The 26148-nt window shown below is 35.6% G+C and overlaps 2 protein-coding genes across 14 annotated transcripts in view; one reads left to right on the forward strand and one right to left on the reverse strand.

Annotated features, from left to right (window-relative positions):
* cep290 (centrosomal protein 290) overlaps window positions 1–5262 on the reverse strand; it is a 66018-nt gene extending 60756 nt beyond the window's left edge. For 10 of the 13 annotated variants that reach the window (XM_087310881.1, XM_087310874.1, XM_087310880.1 and 7 more), the window contains exons 1-7: window positions 5212–5262; window positions 4731–4897; window positions 3215–3292; window positions 2971–3040; window positions 1158–1204; window positions 703–846; window positions 3–56 (exon numbers count right to left, since the gene is read on the reverse strand). In XM_087310881.1, the coding sequence (XP_087167007.1) occupies window positions 3–56; window positions 703–846; window positions 1158–1204; window positions 2971–3040; window positions 3215–3292; window positions 4731–4823 (486 nt within the window). In that variant the 5' untranslated portion in view covers window positions 4824–4897; window positions 5212–5262. 13 annotated transcript variants of the gene reach the window in all.
* Window positions 5263–5487: 225 nt separating this feature from the next.
* tmtc3 (transmembrane O-mannosyltransferase targeting cadherins 3) overlaps window positions 5488–26148 on the forward strand; it is a 51887-nt gene continuing 31226 nt past the window's right edge. The window contains exons 1-5 of the mRNA XM_087312070.1: window positions 5488–5599; window positions 12553–12766; window positions 12854–13072; window positions 18519–18618; window positions 25348–25463. Of these exons, the coding sequence (XP_087168196.1) occupies window positions 12578–12766; window positions 12854–13072; window positions 18519–18618; window positions 25348–25463 (624 nt within the window). The 5' untranslated portion in view covers window positions 5488–5599; window positions 12553–12577. The remainder of the gene's footprint in view (window positions 5600–12552; window positions 12767–12853; window positions 13073–18518; window positions 18619–25347; window positions 25464–26148) is intronic.

Below are 26148 nucleotides of genomic sequence, written 5' to 3' on the forward strand. Positions count from 1 at the left end.
ACCTCTCTTTTTAGTTTCCTGTTCTTCTCTTCTGCTTCTTCTGCACGAAGAGCCAGCTGGGAGACGGAAAACATGCAATCAATGTTTTAGTTTGTCAGTCATGCACATGCAGCTGCAGAATTATTATTCCGTATTTTCTCTCCCAAAATGCATACGTTTTTATAAACAAAACATTTATTCAATGATATTTTGGTTGAATTATAACTTGCTCGTTTTAACTACATACAATGATAATAATATAATACAACGATATTTATAGTAGCAGTATCTGACTTCTTGCATTCAAAAACAAATGGTTTTCTCTATTATGAAAAACGTATTGAAATTAATCTCACTCCATTTGCCTTTTATCATCAGTTTTACTTTAAATTATTATAATACACTGATAAATGTACAATTTTAATAAGAGTTATATATATATTCTTTTATTTTATATTTAAATTCTCCATTTTGGTTTGAGATTTGTTTTGTAATTTTTTGTAAATATGACCATGTAAGTTCCAGTTAAGTTAAACTGGTAATGTATACATTTTAATATTTGTCAGCATTCTGCAAGGGGGCATGTACAGTACACTTTCAAGAACAACTGTATATATATGTTTTAAAATTATGATAATAATGATAATAATAATAATATGATAAAAACAGACTGCAGGGTTTTTGAAGTTAGTTTGTACACCTTTCATTAAAAGTGCTGCCTACCTCTTCATTGGATTTCCTTTCCTTGCCCATTTCCTTCTCCAGTTGGGTCACCTCTTTCTCCTTGCGCTCCAGGTGACTCTCCAGTTGGCGAATTTCATCTCGAAGAAAATGTTTGTCTCCCCCTCCCATCACACGCTGGGCCATCTGGACAGGAAGTGAGGCAGATCTGAATAAAGCTCAAGACCCAAGACCCAAAACTCTCCATCTGTACAGATCTCTGATGCTGGTGGGTTGCATGAAATTCCACTTCTTTTCACAATAATGAACATAACAATAGAAATGTTATGTGTAGAACAATTAGATTAGTAATAGATGGCAATAAACGTGGAATTAAGCCTTTAATCCTCTTAAGTCGGTGCTTGTAAACAGACACAGCACATGCTCACAAACAACAAATACTGTACTGGCAATCAAATTATTAGAACTGTATTCACTTAGTCAAACATCTGCCTTACCTCCAGCTCACTTTCCAGCTTTAAGACTTTGGCTTTTAGCTCATTTTCTGCAATCAATAAAACAAAATATAAACAATTATCCTACTCACAAAGCTGTAGGACCTAAGACTTTGTTAGAGAATTACATCCTTAGGTTTGCCAAATAGGCATGAAATTTGCAATTTTTTTCTACACTACTGTGACGAATACTTGAGTGGACACAAACTCAAAACTCAACTGGGCTCAAAAATCTTAAACTCAAAAAGAAAAGTGGGGCAGGACTTGATTTTGTATTTCTGGAATTGATTGGGTTGTTGTAGTTTTCTACTGGTTGTGAATGAAATCAAAAACAACAATATTTAATTATAAATAATTCATTTACAGAAATGGTACAACCTCGAATCAGAAAAGATTGGGACATTATGGAAAACCCAAATAAAAAAGAAATGTCTAATTTACATTGACTTTGATTTTATTTCAGACAATACAACACACATTATTTGATCTGTTCCTCATTGATATTTTTCAAATAAACACATTCCAAGTTTGGTTCTCGCAACACATTTCAAAAAAGTTGAAAAAGTAAAGCATTTACCACTTTGTATGGTGCCATTCCTTTTCACAACACTTAAAAGACGTTTGCAGACTGAAGACACTAATTGATAAAGTGTTTCAGGTGTAATCCTCACAGTGGGCAACAGCACGTGATCTTTATTGTTGCATTTTGTGCCTTCAAGATGCACCACATATTCTCTATTGGAGACAGGTTCGGACTGCAGACAGGCCAGTCAAGCACCTGTATCCTCTTTCTCCGCAGCCAGGACTTGTAATGTGTGCAGAATGTGGTTTTGCATTGGCTTGTTAAAATGTGCATGGGGGTCCCTGGAAAAGACGGCAACATATTGTCTACAAAACCTCCATGTACTTTTCAGCATTAATGGTGCCATCACAGAAGTGCAAGTAACCTTTGCCAAGGTATTTAATTACCCCCAAAAATACCTGAAATACTGATTCATCTAACCACAGCACACACTTTCATTGTGATGGTCCATCCCAGACGTTTCAGAGCCCAGAGAAGTTGACAGCACTTCTGGACACTGTTAACATAGGGCTTCCTTTTGGCACAGTAAAGTTTTAACTGGCATTTGTGGATGTAACATATTATGGAAAAAGTTTGTCAAAGTAGTCCTGAGCCCATGTGGAGATATTACTTATAGATAAATGACGATTCTTGATACAGTGCTGGGATCTGAAATTATGATAGTTCAGCTTAAGCCTGCACCCTTGTCCTTTACACACTGAAATTCCTTCAGACTACCTGAATCTTATAATTATGTTTTGCACTGAAGGTGAAATTTTCAAATGTCTTCCTATCTTTCTTTGAGGAACCTTGTTTTAAAACATTTTAATAATTTTCTTATGTATTTGTTGCAAACTGGCAATCCCCCGCCCATCTTTGCTCCTAAAGGACTAGACCTTTCTTGAATGCTGTTTTTGTACCAGATCATAATTACAATCACCTGTTGACATCACCCGTTTCAAATCACATCAATATTTAACCAATTTACCAGATTATTATCCCTGAACTGCTCCTGTCACAACTTTTTTATAATGTGTTGCAGGTCTGAATGACAGGAAGGGATGTATATTTAAATGAAATTTACCAGACAAAACGTGAAATATTTTGTGTTTATATTGTCTGCAATGAAATACAAGTCAAAGCAAATTTGGAAATCACTACTTTCTTTTTTTTTTGTTGCGTTTTCCATGCTGCGTTTTCACATGCTGTGATTTGTTCTGGAGATGCTTAAAACCTAGCAATGATTATACATACCAATTCTTGCTTGTTCTGCCCCTGCGCTGTCTACAACCTCATAGGCACATTTAATTTCATCCAGTTTCATCTAAAAACCCAAACATAAATAATAACATTAACTAAAAGGATTCATAACAACAAATGCTCATGATAATTCAATGACCAGACAACATAATTAAAAGAAATCTGGTAAATGTTAACTACTACATAACTACTGTACGCAGTGCTGCAAACATTGCGTCAAATAATGAATCAGCCCTACCCTCAGAAGGGTTTGTGAGATCCTAAAGAGTTGAATCATTTTCTCAGAATCATCTGCTTTTAGGTCCCGTGGTTTGACCTGTATGCAAAAGAAATTCATTGTCAGACAAATTTGCAAGAAGAATGTTTTCTTCCTTAAACATTCCGATAAGCGGATGTTAGCCTGAAAGCAAGACCTGAGGCTGGAGATACTCTATGGTTTGGCTTGAAAGAATAAATAATAAATATTTTATTGAACATGCAACCACAAACACACACAATAACTGAGCATTAAGTTTGTAACTTCACATATTCACACTAAATAGTTTGTATTAATAGTAGTTAAATATTATTTTATCATTTATTTACTAAAAAAATAAAACCAGAAAACACAAACAAATATATAAATATAAAAACATACACCAAATCTCTTTTGATCAAGTATATATCCAATATATATAGTATGTGTAAATAAATATGTATAAATGAAAAAACTGTCTAAAGTGCCATTTTAACTATTGCATATAATTTAATTTATTTTGCACAGTCTGAGTCCTGTTGTTAATTGTAGCGTTTAAAATGATAGAAATGTGTAAGTAATAAAGCTCCCAGTATAGTTTACAACATATTTATATTTTGTAAAAAATAAATTGCAGTTATAACTGATTAACAGATGCAATTTATTCAGTAAACAAAGGTTTAACAAAATAAAAAAAATATGTAATTTGTCCTTACTAATTATGTTTATCTTACCCTCCACTGTACTAAAAACATATTGGGTGATATCAAAATGAGTTATTTACACCAGTGTTTCTAAACCATGTTCCAAGAGGACCACCAGCCTTGCACATTTTCCATGTTTTCTTAACCAAACACGCCAAATTCAAATCATTAGCTCATTAGTAGACTGAAAGGCCTGTAATGGATAGAGGTAAAGTTGGTTTTCTTTTCGCACATTCGTTCATTTAGAAGTCCCTAAATTGTTTACCATGTTACTTTGAATATTCGTATGACTCCTAATCAACATTAACACTATCTAATTCACTGTGAACAATGCTGTACTTTGATAGTTATTTGCTGCTAATAAGATTTCTCTATTAAAAATTTGCAAAGAAGTTATCTAAATTATATTACTAATGAGAATGTCTCAATATCCAAATATAAAACCAACTTTACCTCTATCTGTTATGAGTGTGACACCCAAAACATGCAATGATGGTGGTCCCACAGGAATGTGTTTCAGAAACACTAATTTACACAACCATAATTCTATTCAAGAATGTTGAGTCTAAAATACATTTTTTAATGATCACATATTGTGTGTGTGATCAATAAAAAAAAAAATAATAATATATATTTATATATATATATATATATATATATATATATATATATATATATATATATATATATATATATATATATATAAGTGTTTCTTTAAAAAATTGCAACTCCAGATTGTTGTATTGTAGTTGCAGATTGTTGTAACATCTAGCTACACTCCTCACAATTTGTGTGCCTCAAACGTGTCAGCTTACCATTAAAATCAAATCACAGATCTTCTCATCCTCATCCCCCAGATCCTCTGGATCCATTCCCATGAGGAGCCGCCAGTCTGCGGCCGCAGGCATTCTTCAGGTCAGCTGCAAATGTCCCCCAGAGCTGAACTGAACAACTGATGCTGAGATTGCCAGTCTTTTTCTACCTACAGACAACATGCAAAACGAATGTAGTTTATTTCTTCACACGGACTTCTCATTGAAAGCAACACCATATACCGTCACAGCACAAAAGAGTCATAGCAGAATAATAAATAAACGACAAAACGCCATGCTAAATATATTAGCCAGACATATAACGTTAGTTAGTTCTCACAATGTCGATAATTAGAAATGCATGCAATTGCTCGTATTTGGGTTGGTTTTGTTCTTTAGCATAAACCTAAATTTGAACACGTCTTAATATCAACTTTTACACATATTTGTGAAACTAAAGACACTGAAAATAACGTTTTCAGACCTTATTAAGCCATCTTGGGTTCCTCTTGCGCTGCCGCTGCTGCTAGGCAACAAGAAAAACAGTCGTAAAACGTAACGTCGTAAAATCGTCTCTGTTTGGATTCTTTTTAAAAAAATATTTCCTTTATACGCGGTCCATTCATTATAAGGGAATCACAACTAAAACCATATATCTATCTGTGTCTATACGTTATTTGAAATGGCATTACAGAAACACAAAATCCGCGAACGGCTACTCTGTAATTCCCTACTTTTGTTGTGCCAGGCATTTTGACCCGGAAGCAGTTGTTGGACTCTGTTAATTCACTGCTGTGGATCGAACTTGCTGCTTTAGTCAACATAAACAAACATATTCTCTTTTCATTTAGCTTTTCCCCAGACATGACAAGGTGAGTTGCTTTAATTATATCCTAGCGATGACTGCTGACAGAGAAGATATTGTGAAATGACTGAAACCAGTGAATGCTAAAAGCACAGCTGAAGTTATGTTTGTTCTTTAAACCCAGCAGTCTTTTTATGTGTCCAGTTGTCTTTTTATTTTCACTAAAATGTAGCTTATTTTTTACGCTTGGTTGTTGTGTCGATGTTTTATTTTCTGACTGTAATGTGTTAATTAATCAATTGATCTGAATGTAAAACAAATGCTAACTGATAGCATATGATCTGTGAGGCTGCGCCCTCTCTGCTCCGCTCAGTCCACACAGATTATCCCATTATTACTGCGATTAATCTGCTCATTTATTGCTGCATTTCGTAGCTGCTTAAGGACGTAATGCAGTAGTCCAATATAAACTTGTATTAGAAAGGTTATATACAATTTCTGAGGCTTTTAAAATGTTTTCCAGGGATGGAAAAGGTCATCGAAATGAATGAAATATTAAAAGATTGACGATTATGTATTTGTATGTATGTTTATTTATTTATATGTCCGATCTGGTCTAAAACATTCACAAAGTACATTTACTTCTCATTATTGTTTTAGTATTATCTAAACACTGTTATAGTATTTCATTATGTTTCATTTAGTTACTTCATTAGTATGCTTCAAGTAAATTGTAGTCATTTTGATAATTTAACAAAAAATACATTTACCTGTATCAATTCTAGTTTTCATTTAGAGGTTCTAACATTTTCTTTCAGCTTTATGTAAAATAAACAAAACCATCGCATCAAAATTACAGGAACCTTAAATAGTGAAAATGTATTAAACATAAATAAAATAATTGAGCACTGTTGCTTCACAGCAAGAAGGTCGCTGGTTCGAGTCCCAGCTGGGCTAGTTGGCATTTCTGTGTGGAGTTGCATGTTCTCCCCGTGTTGGTTTGGGTTTCCTCCGGATTCTCCGGTACTTACTCTTTCCTTAGTAATTTAATTTCACAAAATTATTTTTCGCAAACTCTAAATTTTAAAATTATTTTAACATCTAATGACAATCAAAGTACAACATGGTTCACAGTCAGTTAAATAGGTCTGATGTTGTTTTGAAGTCATATTAATAGGCATGGGCTGGTATAAGATTCTGACGGTATGATAACCTTAGATATAAATATCACGGTTTTGCGGTATCGCTGTATGGAGATTATTGCTCTAAAATATATTCTTTTTAAATGTCTGGGTAAAAAACAAAACATTTTCCCCTTTGTACACTATATATTTTTATTTGAGAAACATTTAAAGTATTTTGGAGCAGTAAACATGTGAGGCTAAATAATTTAAACGAATTATAGACTTCTGCTGTCTTCATTTATTTCAAAAACACACACAAAAAACACTATTGTCCCTAAAAAACTAACAAAAGAAAAAAGTAAATTAAAAAATCTTACACATAAATTAGGAACGGTATTACAGAAAATTTTAACTGTTTTAAAACCTTGACTTTTCCAAACCGCTGCATACCTTGAACACAGTTATCGTCCCATGCCTACATACTAACATGTGATTTCAGACCCAATATTCAAAATACCATGGTAAACAATATAGGGAGCATACCACAACCTGTCACTGACTGAATGTGCGAATGTAAAACCAACTTTACCTCTTTTTAACTTTAAGACATGCACTATAGGTGATATGAATGAACTTAATTGGCCGTAGTGAATGTGAGAGTGTATGGGTGTTTCCCAGTGATTGGTTGCAGCTGGAAGGGCATCCACTGCGTGAAACATATGCCACTATAGTTTGTGGTTCATTCCACAGTGGCAAATCCTGATAAATAAGGGACTAATTTGAAGGAAAATAAATGAAAGAATGAAGAACTGAAGAATTTGTTTTTCTAACTAACCAATCAACAATTTCCTACTGATAATAGACATTATTAAATAATTACGTTATTATACAGTTTGGAATGGCATATGAGAAACTTGGTAAAGTAAGCATATTTTATCCATAGACTTTTTTTCAAATATGCTATACAGAATTATGCAAAAGGCTTTTCTTTTGCAGTAACCTGGGTCAAGCTCTTCTGGTGAACTGTTTGCATTAACAAAATCATTATCTTTAAAAATTAATGAGGTCCACTGCCTGATATATGATATAAAGTTGGTCTCAGGCGGTCAGACCTAACAAGAAGCACTGCATTAATTTTCTTTTTCCAGCACCATATCTTAAAAATGGGCAAAGCAGTGGCGCAGTAGGTAGTGCTGTTGCCTCACAGCAAAAAGGTCGCTGGTTCGAGCCTCGGCCCTGTTAGCGTTTCTGTGTGGAGTTTGTATGTTCTCCCTGCGTTCGCGTGGGTTTCCTCCGTTTGCCCCCACAGTCCAAAGACATGCGGTACAGGTGAATTGGGTAGGCTAAATTGTCCATAGTGTATGAGTGTGAGAGTGGTTGCTGCTTGAAGGGCATCCGCTGTTTAAAAACTTGCTGGATAAGTTGGCGGTTCATTCCGCTGTGGCGACCCCGGAATAATAAAGGGACTAAGCCGACAAGAAAATGAATGAATGAATGAATGTCTTTAAAATACGACCATTTATTTTACTAATTAAGTTTAAATAAAGGATTCAATGACTCAATCATAAAGAATTCACTTATTTTATTACTCTATGAAACAAATGCATTTTTTAACAGTTAGTTGTCATCATCTACTGAGTAATGATCATGATTTGCCTATTTTGGTGGTCACATGACTAGTCATATAAAATCCCATGGTTTTACGATATTGCGATATTGTGATTACTGCTCTAGAATAAGTTATTTTTAAATGTCTGGGTTTAAAAAAAATCCCATTGAAACAATTTATTTTATTTTAGGAAACATTTATAATATTTTGGTACAGTAAACATGCCAGGTTAAATAATTAAAATAAATCATGACCTCTGCTTTCTTCATTATTTTCAAAAACAGATTTCTTTACAACAAATAAAAAATACATAAAAAAACCCTTACATATGCCTTAGGAGTGGTATAACAAAGAATTTAAACCTTGACCTTTACAAACCACAGTAAACCTTAAAACCGGTTATCATCCCATGCTTATACAAGACATTGATGTACTATAATGTTTTTCTTGGGCATTTTGAAAATGTTGCTAACATATGACAATATTGTTAAAAAGATGAAAAACTGAGGAGAAACACCGTGTAATGCATACCAGGGCAGGCCATTTTTCCAACATCGGACCAAATGGTTTTGTTTGTTTTACTCTTCCATTCCGAGCCAATCCTTACCAGTCAGCACAGATAGGGTTTCATTTTCCACTGTGGTGCTGATAAAATTGAGCTCTCTGGAATGTAATACAAACACTGATATGGATGAGGATTAGATATTTCGGTTTTGGGGAATCTTTATTTCTTACTTTACTTTGTTGTACAACAAAAAACAAATAACGATATGTAATTCTACCTAGTCATCTATAAAGAAGCTGACAACCAGGCTACAGTGCACAGTTGTCTAACCAAGCCTAGAATTCCAGGCCGAGAACGCTTTGTAATTGATCTAGGCTTAGCTGGAATGGTACCTGACTCTTTAGTTCGGTTAGTTTAGGCATAATAGTGCAAATGCGGCTGCTATGAATCTGAGTATACGACCTTGTTATCTGCCTTAGTTGTTGTGGTTGTAAAGTACTGGTTCATGCCTTACTTGCACAAATTTGTTTTGGGTTTTACGTTTAGTTTGAGCTAGATTCTGATGGTATGATAACCTTGGATAAAAATATCACGGTTTCACGGCATTGTGATAAAATATATTCTTTTTAAATGTCTGGGTAAAAAACTTTTTTCCCCTTTGAAAGCAATATCTTTTATTTTGACAAACTTTTTAAATATTTTGGTGCAGTAAACAAGTCAGGGTAAATAATTCAAATGAATCATTGACCTCTTCTGTCTTCATTAGTTTCAAAAACACAGACTTCTTTACAATTTAATACGGCATCTTTGGATATATTTTCTGCTTGAGATACTGTTGTCCTAAAAAGAAAAAAAGTGTAAATAAAAAATATTACACATAACTTAGAAACGGTATTACAGAAAATTTTGGTGGTTTTAAAACCTTGACTTTTCCAAACCGCGGTTGAAAACGGTTATTGTCCCATGCCTACCCTTACGTAGCAAGCACTCAGACTGACGGCTAATGAGCTAATATTGCGATATTTTGTTTTTCTGCTCGATGATGTAAGCTTGCCCAGGCGCGAATGTCATGTGAGTGTGGGCCGTCGATGGGACGAGATTGGTCCTGGAGGGCCGGTGTCCATTTAGCTCCATTTTGCCTCAACATTCTTGAAAGGATGTTTCTAGAAAGCCTAGTAAGACCTTGATTAGCTAGCCCAGGTGTATCTGATTGGCGTTGGAACTAAATTTTGCAAGACATCGGACACCTCCCTGGTCCAACAGTATTCAGGTACAGAAATTTAATAATCACAATGCAAAAAAAAAAAAAAAAATGTTTTTCTTACTTTTTTCTATTTTCTAGTAAAAAAAAATTAAATAAATATAAATATAAAATATAAAATAAAATTTTATATATATATAAAATAAATTCCATATAAATACAGTGAAGCTCTGCGTACGCGGTACTGGGAGAATTTAAAGGTCCTTGGTGGTCCAATACCCGAATAAATGGTTTCATTTTCTCATCAGTTGGAATAGAATAACGTTAGCATAGATTATGATAGAGACATACATTCTGATTACTGACATGTGCAGGAACCACCTAAATTAATTACAGCAACCTAGACCACACAGAACCTAAAAGGTACACTTTCAAATTTGAGTTTACAAAAAAGCACCTCTTCTTTTGGAGGGTTTTATTACAACACAGACAACATATACAATTATATTAAGCACTTTCAACAGTGTTTTATGAATATTCAAAGGATTTTCTTTAAAATGATTCCAAACTTTAGCATGTACACCTCTGCATGTGGATTTGGGAACCCCCAAAATGGCAGTAGACTTTAGCTCCTGGTTGGCTATAACTCAGACTGGACGTTGCATGTCTTAGCGATGTGACTATTGTAGATCCACACATGATGATATCAATGCTGATTCTGAAACAATATAGTGTGCAGCCTTAGCGTTGAATGACCTCAGAATAACAGCCTGTCATGCAATTGTTTATCATTTATTCACAAACATGTTTAAAAGTTTACAACAACGACACATTAGTATCCTTATTGATCTGTTAGGAAAACTTAAAGGAAATCAGCACATGTATGTAGGCTTTTGTTCTGAGAATCACTGATTATTATGGTCAGATCAGATCAGGCAGACTGAGATGACAGATGACTGAGTGAACGTTCTCTTTGTTCTATAAACCAAGGTTTTGTTGTATTTGTTAGTATCCATAAATAATGAAATGAGCATTGAGCACTGCTGTATATTTAAACAGAATTCAGAGGATGACTGAGGATCTACTAAAGGGTTTTCAGAAAAGTGTGCCATATGCATCGGGCAATATAGTTAAAGTCAGAATTATTAGCCCCACTAAACACCCCCTCCCCCCCAATTTCTGTTTAACGAAGAGAAGATTTAAGCAACACATTTCTAAACATAATAGTTTTAATAACTCATCTCTGATAACTGATTTATTTTGTCTTCGCCATGATGACAGTAAATAATATTTTCGTAGATATTTTTTCAAGACACTTCTGTACAGCTTAAAGTGACATTTAAAGGCTTAACTAGGTTAATTAGGTTAACTAGGCTGCTTAGGATAATTAGGCAAGTTATTGTATAACGGTGGTTTGTTCTGTTGACTATCGAAAAAAATTTGCCTAAAGAGGCTAATAATTTTGACCTTAAAATGGTGTTTAAACAATTAAAAATTGATTTTATTCTAACCAAAATAAAACAAATAAGACTTTTTCCAGAAGAAAAAAATATTATCAGACATACTGTGAAAATTTCCTTGCTCTGTTACACATCATTTGGGAAATATTTAAAAAAGAATACAAAATTCAAAGAGGGGCTAATAATTCTGGCTTCAACAGACAAAAATTATGTTTTGTTGCTGATGATCTATGTTTTATATGAGGATAATGTATTAAAACAGTGTTTACCTAGTGTTTAATAGCACTTGCCTAATATTTATTCGGTGGTAACTGACTTTATTTGAAGCATCAAATTACTGAAGCATCAAAGGTGAATTACTAGTTTTACTCGCTACCACAGGCATGAGTGTTTATTTCTAAACTATAAACTTTTATCCCAGATAAAAGTTTATAGTATTTCTGCAGCATGCAGCGTTCAGTTAGTCACAAACTTTGGATTAAACCCTCAGTTAAAGAAGTTTATATTAAGCATTATGAAACAATTTAACTTAAAGTTGGATTTGATTGCTTTTGTCGACTCAAAACTTCCTGGAGTGTTTTCAACTGATCTCATGAACAAATTGTGTTTGCATATACACAAGTAATTAATCATTGCTTTTCATTTGTCACCACTTGCTGTTTTGTTAAAAAGGCAATTACATTTTTTAATCTCTTGAAGGAATGACTTGATTGTTTTTTCTAACCACGTGCTGTTTATTTAACTTACCTAATATTTATTTGGTGGCAACAGACTTTATTTGAAGCATCAAATTACTTTAAAAGGTGATTTACTCGCTACCACAGGCATGAGTGTTTATTTCTGAACTATAAACTTTTATCCCAGAGCTTCTGTGATTTAAACAGACTTCTTGTAAAACAGAATAATGATTCTGTGTAGTTGCAAAGAATAAGGGCTGTTCCATGTCTTCGCTCACTCTCCGTCAGCGGCAGGGCAGATGGAGACTCGAATGTTTCTCTGTGACCACATTTGTCAAAGATTTAGACAATTAGGAATTAGTTTGCAAGGGTGTTTGAATCTTTGTTAACATTTGTTTTTTGCTATCAAACTCCTTCCAATGCAATCTGGTTCTTTTATTGCAGTGCTCAATGAGGTCTCACGTCAGCGATGGCTGTAGTGTCGTGGAAGGAGATCTGTCTTCTGACTGGACTGGTGGTGGGCTGCTACTGGAACAGCCTGTTTTGTGGTTTTGTGTTCGATGATGTCTCTGCAATCTTGGATAACAAAGACCTTCGTCCCACCACACCGTTAAAGAACCTCTTCCTCAATGACTTCTGGGGCACTCCGATGTCAGAGGTGATCTTTCTTTTGTATAGAGAAAACTAGCTTTCTCAAGACATTGTGCTTTTGGAGTTTTGTGTCCGACCTCATCTTTTTCTGCAGGAGCGGAGCCATAAGTCCTACCGACCGCTTACTGTTCTGACCTTCCGCCTCAATTACCTGTTCAGCGAGTTGAACTCCTCGTCGTACCACCTCCTCAATGTGGTTCTCCATGCTGTGGTGTGTGTCCTCTTTCTCCATTTCTGCCGTCTGCTCCTTGACAGAAGCACCAGCCTTATCGCGACCTTGCTGTTTGCAGTCCACCCCATCCACACAGAAGCTGTAAGTGACCACTGTTATTACATTTCTGCAGATTTCTCAATGCGTCTCATCTAGCCAAGCTCTAACTGTGTCGTTGAATCTGCGCTTTTATGGATATCCATCAACGTTATCTTGCCTTTGTCATTTACTCCTCGACTTTGTGACTTTAACACAAGGTTGGAGAACAAACAATTGAACATGAATGAAGCCTCTGTGCAGATGCCGCCTCATGGTGGCAGTAATAGATAGAGCTTGATGTCTTGGTGTACGCTGCATGTAAACAGTTGCACATTACCATGGAAACACTGTTTGAGTTTGAGCCCTTTTCATTTCAGTCAATATTTGTTTCCTTTTCCGTACGTTGTCCTTTCTATTTAAGCGAGTTATCACTTGTTTGAAGTTCGTGGAGGCAGAATTCTTGGGAGAAGGTGACTAAACAGAGGATTCATTAGTGCGGCGGTACTCTATCTGATTCGAGTACATCGCTGTAGTGCTGGAGGGTGTTATCAGGTAAAGATCTGGCCTGCTGTAGTGAAGTGGTTGGGGGATCAGTCCCTGTGCGGGCGAACTAAGAACTGTTAATCTGATCCGTCTTTATCTAAAACTATTATACTCTCTATCATAGTGCTTATCCTTAGGCATTCTGTTGATTTATAGAACACTGCTTTACAAAGTTCCAGCCTTAATTTCTGCTTCTTGTCCAGTTTAGATATTTAAAATATTTAGAAATTAATTTATATTTCAATAGTTGATCTAAAAAAAAAAAAGTTAATTAATAATATAATTGTTTTTTAAAATAATAAATGATACATTTTAATTTAATGCACTGTGAAAAAAATGACCTTCGTTGCTTTCACATATTTAATGGTTCATGCATTTCCAAGGAATCAAACACATTGCATTGAATTTGGATTGTTGGCAGCGTGTTATAATGAGCCACAGGATTGTAGAATGTTTCTTTTAAGTTATAACTATTACACACGTTTGTTATCTATGAAATATATTCATGTATGTGCTTGTATAAACCTAAATATACACACACACTCAACTTTCTATACATATTTATGAATATTTGCAATCGTTTGATTTCACATTAAATGACTGTTTATGGGTAAAAGTGCAGCACCCTAATACTAATTAATTGTAATTTTAGCTCTTAATACTTGTCAGTCCCCTTCAAGACTGTGTGATAACTTTTGAAAAATGGTATGCCCTTGAGCAGCTGTTCCCAAACTGGGGTGCGCGCACCTCTAGGGGTGCTCAGTCCAACCACCAGGGATGCGCAAGAAAATGTTTGTAATGGCGGGAAATTTATCTTTTATTATTTTTATGCATTTATTTTGGGTAAACTTTACATGTCATATTTCTGGGAGAAAAAAAATCACTGAGAAACAAACAAAAAATCACATTTCAAATTGTAATTTACAACCTGTGCAGTCATCTCGCTGTTCCACGTCTGTCACAATAGCCCCGCCCTTTCACATTAGTGATAGTACAGAATGTTGTACAGATGCTGCCTTGTCACAGAAGTTTTCCTTGGCTGCGACTGTCTGTTAATTGCGTGCAAATACAATCTTAGGGTGCTTTCACACATAGACGTTTGTTTTGGAATCTGTCTCGTTTCCCCCGTTAGCGTGGTTTGTTTGGCATGTGAATCCAGCAATTGCGCTCGGATCCGCGCCAAATCAATCGGTCCGAGATCGCCTGAATAAGGTGGTCTCTGCTCGATTTAGCGGATCGCTTGTAGTAAGAAAACAAAACAATCCAACAAACTAACGACCCAGGCTACATCACAGTGTGTTATGATTGTGTAATAGCCACATCTACGACCATATGAAGAGAGGGCAGGATGTCTAATACGAAAGTGAAACCATGCTGAAATATTACCGAGAGCTGTTTATCTGTTAGGAAAAGTTACCATCTGATAATTTTTCCTTATTTGAATCTTATAATAGGTTGCATTAGGCCTGTTGTTCATTTTTGCACCGATAGCTCGAAAGACCCACCACATTGATCTGCTTCATAATCTGATACGGTTCACCTGTTATTTCTCTATAATTTAAGCCTATAATGCATAATTCTAGCCAACGTTTTTTTAATAGATCGATTAATTCAACAGATATTTCCAAAACTTGAAAACTGAAATGAGTCTCTGTATGAGAAAGTCTGACCTCTCTGATTTGTATTTGGTATGTCTGTGGGTTTCAAAATTAAAGTGCACATTGTCACTTATAAAATATTCTATACACCACTGCTTAAAAATTTATTAATAAATATTATTAATATTTAGTAATATTAATAAAACCAATAATGATTGGAGTAATAATTTTATTTGAAACTGCATACAATAAGAAAGCAGTTATTTAACATTTTAATTTTTATTTAACAATAATTTTTTTTTACATTTAATAAATATCGCCTTGATAAACTGAATAATTTTCCTTAAAGTAAAAAATAAAAAAAATAAAAACTGACCCCAAACTTTTGACCAGTAGATTATATATAATAAGGTGAAGAGGCTCAGGTGGAAACAGAGAAATCCAGCAGAGATGTACTGATGAAGAGAATTAGGCCTACGCTAAAGAGTGAGAAAATGTCAAGTAAGAAACGCAAATATAACGAGAGTACCTGTACATTGGTTTCGAGTTTACATGGATTGGAAAAGCAAAAAATCCAAATCTGCTGTGTGTAGTCTGTGGTGAGGTTTTAGCTAATAGCAGTCTTAAGCCCTCATATATTTTTTGTCCGGCATTTACAAACAAGACACGGCCACTTACATGACATGCCTGCAAGTTTTTTTTTTTCTTTTTTCTTTTTTTTAAGGAAAATCGGTTTTCTGGGTACAATGCAGCATCCACCAAGAAGTTCTAGCGATGAAAATTATGCTAGATGTACTTCATAAAAGCTCATCCATTAAATTCACATATTTTATTATTTGTATTTTAGTCGCGTATACAGAAAATATGTGTTTTTAGTTATTGTAGTTAAAAATGTAGGGCCCTCTCATACACTTTTAGTCGCGTATACAGAAAATATGTGTTTTTAGTTATTGTAGTTAAAAATGTAGGGCCCTATCATACACCCGGCGCAGTGTGGCGCAAGGCGTGACGCAGTAGTCTTTTGGTAGTTTCAGCTTGGCGCAAGAGTCATTTTGAGGCGTTGCTACGCTGTTTAAATAGCAAATGCATTAGCGCACATAGGCGTTCTGGTCTAAAAAGGAAGGCGTTCTGAGGCGGACCGCTGGCGCGTTGCTATTTTGAGAAACAATAATAGATTTTTCATTAGACCAAAACTAACCCGGTCTAAACTCCGGCGCAGAGTTGCGCCTCGCTTACGCACTGCTTAATACGCACAAGAGCAATAGGCAAATATCTTTACTTATGAAAAAATTTAAATATTAAGGATATATATAGTATATAATAAGAATAGATATAGAATATAAATATAAAGGATTAAAATATTACAAAACATTATTTTCAAGCCTACATAAATATGAAAACCCACTGCTTTTATGTCTTCTTCATCTCAGGAGGCTTTTTCAGTTCATTCATAACAATTTGCTTTTGTATAATGTTATTATTATTAGCAGTATTATTTATTATATCCATATTTATATTTGTTTTATTAAAAACAAGCTTAGATTTGTCCACCTGTCAGGTTTTAGACCATATGGGGCACAGCATGTGTTTTAGGATATAACTCAGGTTTTTAAGCACATTTTGCTATTATTATTCATTTATTCGTTTGCTGGAAATTAGAACTGAATTTAGAAATAGTTTTGAAACGAATATTTGCGCTTAACAAACAAAAGTATTTATTTATTGACTAATTGATGTCTGTGCGTAAAGGTTTCCCTATCCAAGAGCGAAAGTGAAAGTGATCCATTATCTCTCATTCTCACGCAGTAGATGCTCTGTTTAACAGTTTTCTGTTAAAAAACTGTTAACTTTTAACTGTTTGCTTGTGAAATGCTCATTTTTTTCACTTAGACTTACTTTGCGTCCTGTTAATAGTGAATGCGCTCTTGGCGCGACGCAGCTGACTCTTAAAGGTAATGGGAGATGAGACTCTAATTGGTTTATTCTTAAAACACACCTATAACTCATTAAGAAAATAAACTCAACCCTTTTAGACCATGCGCCGAAGCGCAAGGCAGATTTCCCGTCCTTAAATTAGCAAAAACGCGTCCTGACATGCCCTGAAAGCATTTGCGCCCTGCGTTTTGCGCATGGACCGTCAAAATAGAGCCCGTAGAGTTTAATCGGAGAAGGGGTGCTTGACAGGCGTCAAATATTAGAAAGGGGTGCACACAGCAAAAAGTTTGGTAACCACTGCCCTTAAGTAGATGCAGGTTAGAACAAGTTTCTTTTTTTCATTTTAACAAGTTATTTCAGAGTGTTTTTCCATCATAAACAGACATTTTACCAAATTGCTCAAATTAACCTTTTCATTTCATTGAAAAACAATGTGTCTTGTTTCAATGTTCAAATGAATCGTGTCTGACTCATACTCCATATGTGTGTTTTACAATGTTTATTCATGTTTAATACAAATGCATGGACGAATCAAATAGCATGTTTCAGAATTTAGAGGATTCTTTCATTTAGTGATTCACAGAACAGCATTTTTGCAACAGAGGTATAAATAAGACACACAGCTAAATATAAGGACAAAACAGCTTATAAAACAGCATCATAATCTAATTTAAATCTGGAAATAAACAGAGTTTAGGAGGAAAATTTGATAAGCTTATGACGTTCGGTGAATAAGAAATATTTCGAGGTCACTAATTAAATAAGCAAATTTGTGACATCGAGCATGTGAACTCCTCCAAAGGTCAGATTTTGCTTTCATTAAAGCACAAGATGCTATTTGAACCATTCTCAAGGCATGGTAATCAAGTTTTACATAAACTTGTGGAAAGTTCAAAAGCTGCTGTCATGCAAATGTGTGACAAACCCATTGCTGAGGCATCTGAAATTCACTGCGATTGTTATGCTTGCATACTGGAATTTCTAATAAGTCAAGATAAACTCAAGAAAGTTTGCACTTTTGCTTTTTTTTTTTTTTTTGGAAGCCTATTTAGGTAACTAAATATTCTAAATGTTATCGTCTTGTGCATATTTGCATACTTCAGCTATTTGCATATTTTAGCAACACTTCTCATTGGTTGAATGAAAGGGAAAAGTCATTTCAGCTTCACAGTTGTGATTGATTGCTTAAAACTGGTTCCTCTTGCACCTGTCACCTGACTCTGGATAGCATATACATGTCCCCATCCAATCTCATATGGCATAATAATAAGCATTACTGTAAAAACCTGTTCAATAAACAATATCAATCAAGCTTTTTTAATCATCAGTTTAACACAATATGATTTAAACTGGAATTCCACCTGTTATGAGTGTTGAGAGATTTGCACTGTGAGTTGTTGAAATGTTTGATCATGTTCTTCTGCTCTGCACAGGTTACAGGTGTTGTTGGCAGGGCTGAGCTGCTATCCTCCATTTTTCTGCTGGCTGCTTTCCTTGCGTACACCAAATCAAAAGGCACCGATCACTCTATCGGTAAGCGTTGCCATTGCATAAACCGCTTAATCCATGCATACATGCACGCTGCAACAAGTTCATTCCTAGGACACGACACGCAAGCTGCGACTCGCCTCCCATTCAAAAGCTCACCGAGCTCCCCACCCAGATGTCTTGAGTACACAGTTCCAGTTTCACAGATCGATCAAATTGGCATGTTGTTTCTGACTTGACGCACTGCACCACAATTATATTATACCATCAACCTCCCACTGTGCGTCTTGATATTTTTTAAAAGAATGCTAATCCCATCAAAACATATTTTGTGCCTTATCCATGGTGTAATGACAAGCGATTATATACTTTTTTATTATGATTCTTTTTTTGCTTTTGTTCATCTTAAACAAGCCGGAACCTTAATTTTCAGCTGTAAAAAGCAACTGCATGATTAAATAGTGCGTGCAAGTGTACTGAACGCTAAGCCATTGCTCTTCACATCATTTTAGGTTGAAATTTATTAAGTATTTATTTACATTAATTTTCCAGGTGGCATAGTGCCAGTTCACTTCAGTTGCTTTTCAACTACATTTATATTTATGCTATATTTAGTGCTAATTTTTTAAAAATAAAAATTGTGTAATTAAATTGACATTTTACTTATGTTTTTATACATCTTTATTAATTGGAATATCAGTCAGTTAATTATTCAGGGCATAATACGACAGTGACTAAATTTAAAGGATTATAATTATAGCAAGTATCAATGTTCGTTGATGTAAACCCTACAGTCCTAGGCAGATCCTGAATCTTTTAATCTTGATAACTGATATCTGGCTAATTTTCTTTCACGTGAGCAAAATTACATTAAATTTATAGTAAACATTTTGTTAAATATGATACTGAAGGCATAACCCCTTCCCTCCCCCAACAATAACAGTTTTTTAAAATCCTATTTAAAAATTAATATCATTATATATTTTTCTATGTTTCGCTAAATGAATAGGCAAGGCAAGTTTATTTATATAGCACATTTCATACACAGTAGCAATTCAAAGTGCTTTACATAAACAAGAACAAAAAAAGACAAGTATAAGAAAATAAAAACGATTTAAAAAGACATAATAGTGCGATCTGTCAGACGTAGCACAGTGCTTATTCAGTAAAGGCACTGCTAAACAGATGTGTTTTCGGTCTTGATTGGAATGTGATTAAATGTTGGAGCACATCGGATCATTGCTGGAAGCAGCGAGGGGCATAGTAGTAATAAAGTGTATTTAACCTTTGGGTTACTACTTTAAGAAAACATCAGGATTTGGTACAAACCTTTACTATTACCTATGCCTGAAATAACCCAAAATGTATATGAAATAAGGCTGCTCCTGAGCAGGTGTGAGCTACTAGACCTCTTGCTATGACAACAATTTGGAGGAGTTTTGAAGAATAAAACTATTCTGGATCATGTCAAATTGTCAATTACAAAATTCAGCTAATCGAGTAATCCCTGTATTAAGAACGGACCCCTGAAATTTGCCTCTTAATTGAGGTCTACCAACATGGCTCCAACTTTATGTCCCAATTTACCCTGGCTCACATGCGGGTCTCTGCACCAATGTAACCTTGCTGGTTTTGCTCATAGCGTGGGAGGCAACAGCATTAAAGAACTCTAAAGAGCACAGCTTCTAGCATCTCTCTTGAGGCCGGGGGAAGGAGGATTATTAATGGTTTGTTTGTACTGAGTGGTACAGTACGGTACGGTATGGGTCACTTTTATCAGGCTTGCGTTTACACTGCTAAATGGGGTACAAAGGGTACTCTTTTGGTGGGCTTGGTGTACGACAGAAGGTTTCAGACGACGTCATTTTTTCTCAAGGAAATGTCTACAGTAAAGGTGTATGGGTCATTCACATATAATATGCATACCTGCCAACACTCCCGTTTTTCCCGGGAGTCTCCCGTATTTCAGACCTATCTCTTGTATTGTTCTGTCTTTCAGAAAACCCCCATAATCCCCCAACCCCGGATCGCAAATCAAAGCGTTTTAATGATCACGAGCAGGTTATTAAAATGAGCTCCAAAAGTTTTTTTTTTTTTTCAAAATAGACGAGATCGCGAGCTATACAAAGTGAAAACGCTCTCACTTTTAGACACGCTTGTAAAACAACAACAGGGCACAGCAGATTTTGTTCTTCTTGCCTTTTGGTTTGTTTGAGCTCGGCCCCACCATGGCTTGTTATTATATCTATATAATCTTACAGTGTAATGTCTCGGCTGACGTATCTCTGTAAACCAATAGCGTTCAGCTGCGCGTCTAGCTCCGCCTTTTGGTACCTGTGGTTTCAATTTACAAAGGGTGCCAAAAAAGTGGTATGGTTAGGTTTGGTACGCATTTTGACAGTGAAAATGGCCATAAAAGCGTATCGTACCATGCCACTCAGTGGAAACTGGCCATTACGCTTCTCAAACAGAAGTCCCACCCAGGGCACAGCACAAGTGTAACTCCTTCAAGTGAACTGCTCCAAGTAGGATTCAAAAAGGTGTCTTCAGCATAGGACTAACAAGGATGCAAAAGACCATAGCCTGTAGAGTACCACTTGTGGCTACAGGAGTTAGGATTACTCACAGAGTTCCTGATAGTTGACCTCCGTTACACAACTAAACCTTGCTAAACCTTACTCCCATCTGGGTCATGTCACCAATACTCCCTCCCCCCCACCTCTTGAGATCAGGTTGATAGCTAAGTTGGGTTAAGTTGATTTTGAGTTGGTTTTAGAATAGAGAAATGGAAAACAAAGTTATCTGTACAGAAACACGTTCGTAGCAAAAGATAAAATTAGAGAATTAACAGGAATAAAAACAGGAGATGTAAACAGTTACGTGAGGTCTTACAAGAAAACAATTGCTGCTTGTTACAGGTAGAGGTTGAAGTGCAACTTAGAAGTCTAGCCATGATTGCTTGTTTGAAGTAAATCACATTCCTATTTGCTCCAGGAGTTTTCCTATCATTAAATAATTCTTGAGGGCTGGAGAGTAAGACTTATTTGCACAACAACCACTGGTTTCCATTATCTTCACCCCCTTAAACTTCACTCCCATTACTAATCATGGCACCTATATAATCATGGCAGTTCTTCTCACACCCCTCTGCATTTAAGACTCAATAAGGCCCCGTTTGCACTAATACGTTTTAGTTTTAAAATGGTGTTTTAGAATAAAAACTATCCGCGTCCACTCTGGCATTTCACCTGCCGTTTCTGAACAATTCTCCGTCTACACTACACCACTGTAAACGCACATCACGTGACCACACACACACACTCTGGCATGCACTGCAGCGTGCTTTGAGCACATCTACCCATATGAGAGCTGTGCACGTTCGACTGGTTATCAAGGATCTACTGTTGGATGTAATCTCACTAAATTTGTTAAACGTGATATTTTATTAATCTTGTTGTCTACATCTAACGATTATTTCCTGACTTTGGTCTTTTGAATCTATTACTTGTTCTCAGGTAATGTGTTTTAGCTGAGCGCAAAGATAAGTTAATACATTAATTAATGCAACCACCCACATGGATTCTGTACATTTGACTGATTGCTTGCCTTTAGTTCCTATATTGTGTAAGCATATTGTACATTATACTTTTATAATGGCCATTATTGATTATTAAAACTGATATTTAGCAAAAGAGAGGGTATGTTTCATATTTTCAATGAAAATAAAAGGAGACTGTTATGTTATAGGCTCAATTTTGTTATGAATACACATACATTGAAGATGACGCTCCTATAAATATGCAGCTACACGACACCTTAACATTTTTGGTGTCTGTTAAGTTAATATCAAAATGTAAACAGGCAGTTCCTTATATCATGTCTTCATTTTATAGTTAAGATGGTAACTGCATAGCCAGGGTGATGTGAATGACCTTATAAAGTAGTTAGACTGTCCCCTTTGAAGATTTACCCGTCATGTGCTGGGGAGTTTGTTTTTTTATATCAAACTTGCTAGGTCTAAACTTGCAAGAAGAGGATGCAAGACTGAACTGTGTGTAGGCTACTTAGTTTGGAGGAAAAAGCCCCAATCAGACAGGCGAATGTCTGCAGCAATGCCTGTTTTCAGATGTCTCCGATTTCCACCAACCACTTTGAGACGGAGCAGCAGCGTTTTAAAAGGCAAACGGCCCCTCAAGCTTTTTTTAAAATGCTCCGTTTTCGGCTTTTGATAACTTCAGCGTAGTGTGGATGGATGCATGGCGTAACCATAGCAAAACTTTTGCATTTTAAAACAAAAATGTCTTGGTGTAAACAGGGCCTGAGGCTTAAGGAGCGTGTGCACTAACAAGGATGCTATTACAGCCTGTAGCACACCTCTTGAGGCCACAAGAGTTGGGTTTACCCACATACTTCTGTTAAATTCACACCCCTAAACCACACTTTCATCTGGGCCATGGCAGCAATGTAGCCCTTCTTGTTGTACTCTCTCTTTTCAGCCAAACAGCCAATCAATCAACCAATCGATCAAATCCCAAAGCACCTTAAGAAACACCCAAAATGAACCAAAGTGCAGTACAGAAGACTAAAATTCAAACCAAATATGAAATACAATCATGTTTTATTATATGCTTCAGAAGCCATAACACAAATAAATAAATGCAGAAAATGTCCACAGGGGTCAATGGTGAAAGAGAAACGATGAAAGAGACGATGAAAAGACCTGTCTAATAAACAGAAGCAAAGCATTGGGCACACTAACAAAGATGCTAAAGTAGGGCTGTGCAAATAATTCGAAAATTCAGTTTCAATTTCGGCTTCTAATGATTATGAAAAACCATAAATCGAGACAAAATGATTTTTGCGTCATATACCGCCCCCCTTTCCCCCTTTCCACATTTGTTGTTCTGCAAAGGTCAGTTTCACGTGAACATTACTAAAAGCATCTACTGTAATGTAACGTTTGATGCAAAGGATGCGCATCATTCATTAATGTACATTACAATCAGTCATATTTTTAGAAGCGCGAAAGAGATCGCATGCTGTTGTGTGTGTGCGGGCGCTCAGCCTCAGAGACGAGCAGAGCACACAGATCTAAAGTCATCTTAACGTAAGCGCTTTAATGGTCAAATACATGCAAATTTGTGACAAAACGTGGTGTTTATGGATTATTCATATTAATCCTCATTTATGTAACAAACAAACGAGTTGAGAATCAAAAGACATGAAAGTGAATCCATAAATCAGAACTGCACTGCTCTTAAATTGACAACGCGCAGTATTCCTGCTGCTGACTGTTTTTATCATTTATCAAACAACAAAAAGAGAAAATCACTCACTGCTCTTGATTGAAGGACTTTTGTAGCTATAATTAAAGTTTTTTCTTTACAGTGAAGATGCTTAAAGCAGTTTGCTTCATGTTTTCATTCTATTGTATTTTTTTTTCATTTTCCTTATTTACAGGGAGGAAAATAACTGTATATATACAGTTGACGTCAGAATTATTAGCCCTCCTGAATTATTAGTGACACTTTATATTTTCCCCCCAATTTCTGTTTAACTGAAATATTTTTTTTCAACCCATTTCTCAACATAATAGATTCAATAACTCATTTCTAATAACTGATTTATTTTATCTTTGCCATTATGACAGTAAATAATATAATCCTAGATATTTTTCAAAAGACAAGCATTCAGCTTAGAATGCAATTCAAAGGCTTAATTAGGGTAATTAGGCAAGTTATTGTATAACAGTAGTTTCTTTTGCAGACAATCAAAAATATATTGCTTAAGAGGTCTAATAATATTAAAAAGGGTTCAAAATATTTAAACTTGCTTTTATTCTAGCCAAAATAAAACAAATAAGACTTTCTCCAGAAGAAAGATAGGAAATTCTGTGAGAAGTACCTTATTTGGTAAGTAATTTATAAAAAAAAATAAATAAATAAAAAAAACACAGGAGGGCAAATAATTTTGACTTTGTTTTAAATAACCGTGATTATAATTATGACCAAAATAATTTTAATTATGATTTTTCGCATAATCGAGCAGCCCTGTGCTAAAGACATCAGGGAAGTGATATGTACTTGCATGCTGTCTCCATCAAAATCCCTTAATCCATTAAACTTACTTGCGGAGCCATCTTCAGCATGGCATCAGGTGCAGTAGCAAGGCAGACGGACTACAGCTGGTAGCTAAGAAAGGCTACAATAGTCTGAGATCTAAAAGCACTAAAAGGATGAAAGTGGTTTAGAATTTATTATATTGTTCAATTTATATTCCTTCTATTAATTTCATGTTTTGTCTGGACCACATTTTACAGCGCAAGCATCACATTTGTAAGTCACCATATCGATTTAAAAACAGGTCCTTATTCTTGCCTTCCATTCCATTGTTTTGTGCTTCACGCATCTGAATACAAGCAAAGAGTCGTGTGAACAGCCACTTACTCATTCTCCGCTGCCTGCTTTGGAAGTGTGGTTTGGCAAGTCAAGTTGTGATAATTAATCACGCTAAATTAACACATTAAATGAACATCCCTGTTTATATTAGATGTTTTATGCAATTCTTTAATGAAAAGACCTGTAGGTTCGGATTCCAGAGTCTCTCTGTAAAAACACGTTGTTTTCCTTCACTTCTCCTGCTAACCTTTTCTTTCATCTGATTGATGTTTGAACGATGCATATAGTTACTCAATCACCTGTTAAAAATGGCACACACATGAGATGAAGTCTTGGGTCATATCACTTTGGCGGTGTTCTCAATTTTCTCTTTCAGTTTGGACTCCTATCATTTCAACCGTGTTCCTGGTTGCTGTTGCCACGCTATGCAAGGAGCAGGGAATTACTGTCATCGGGATCTGCTGTATTTACGAGGTGTTTGTTGCCCAAGGGGTAAGAATGATGACATTTATTTTTTCACCTCATAAATACAGCACATGTTGACGTGCACGGTTAAAGTAAATAGGATCTGTTATGGAATCTTGGGATCAAAAGCTTATTTGTCAGAAAGTTGAAAAAAAAAGACAACTATATTGGTTTTAAGGGAAGTCATAAAACATCCTTCTCCTTTTGATATTAAAAGCCATATTTTGTTGGCAGAAAAACACTGTTGGCGAAACCGCTACCCAGATGGAACAACTTAACACGTCCTCATGGGGCGCAGCCTCACATGATGACTTTAGACATATTTGTACACTCTTGTCTGTTAGTGTCACTATCTTGACAGTTCAATACACGCACACACACGCGAATCCCTTAACCTGCTGAATTCATATCCTTGCGGTAAGAACAGTTTGCGGTATCACAGAGAGACGTTTCCTGTAACATGTTGTACTGGTGTAGAACATATTAGGTATAAGGCTCTAAATCTGTCTCGCGCATTGAAAATGAACCCGACTCGCCCTCTGTACCTTTCCAGTGGTGTCTTGAATGCATTTGCCGTGAATATAAAGTACGTTTAAAAACCCAGAGGGCATGTCTGCGCTGGGATTTTCGAGGAAGAGTGTGAAAATCAACACTGAGGCATCAGCTGAGTGATAACCGACAGCTTATACAGGTTTCTTATCTGATACGGCAT

This window comes from Danio rerio, chromosome 25 (genome assembly GCF_052040795.2).
Source record: "Danio rerio strain M-AB ecotype USA chromosome 25, GRCz13ab, whole genome shotgun sequence".
Classification (NCBI taxonomy): domain Eukaryota; kingdom Metazoa; phylum Chordata; class Actinopteri; order Cypriniformes; family Danionidae; genus Danio; species Danio rerio.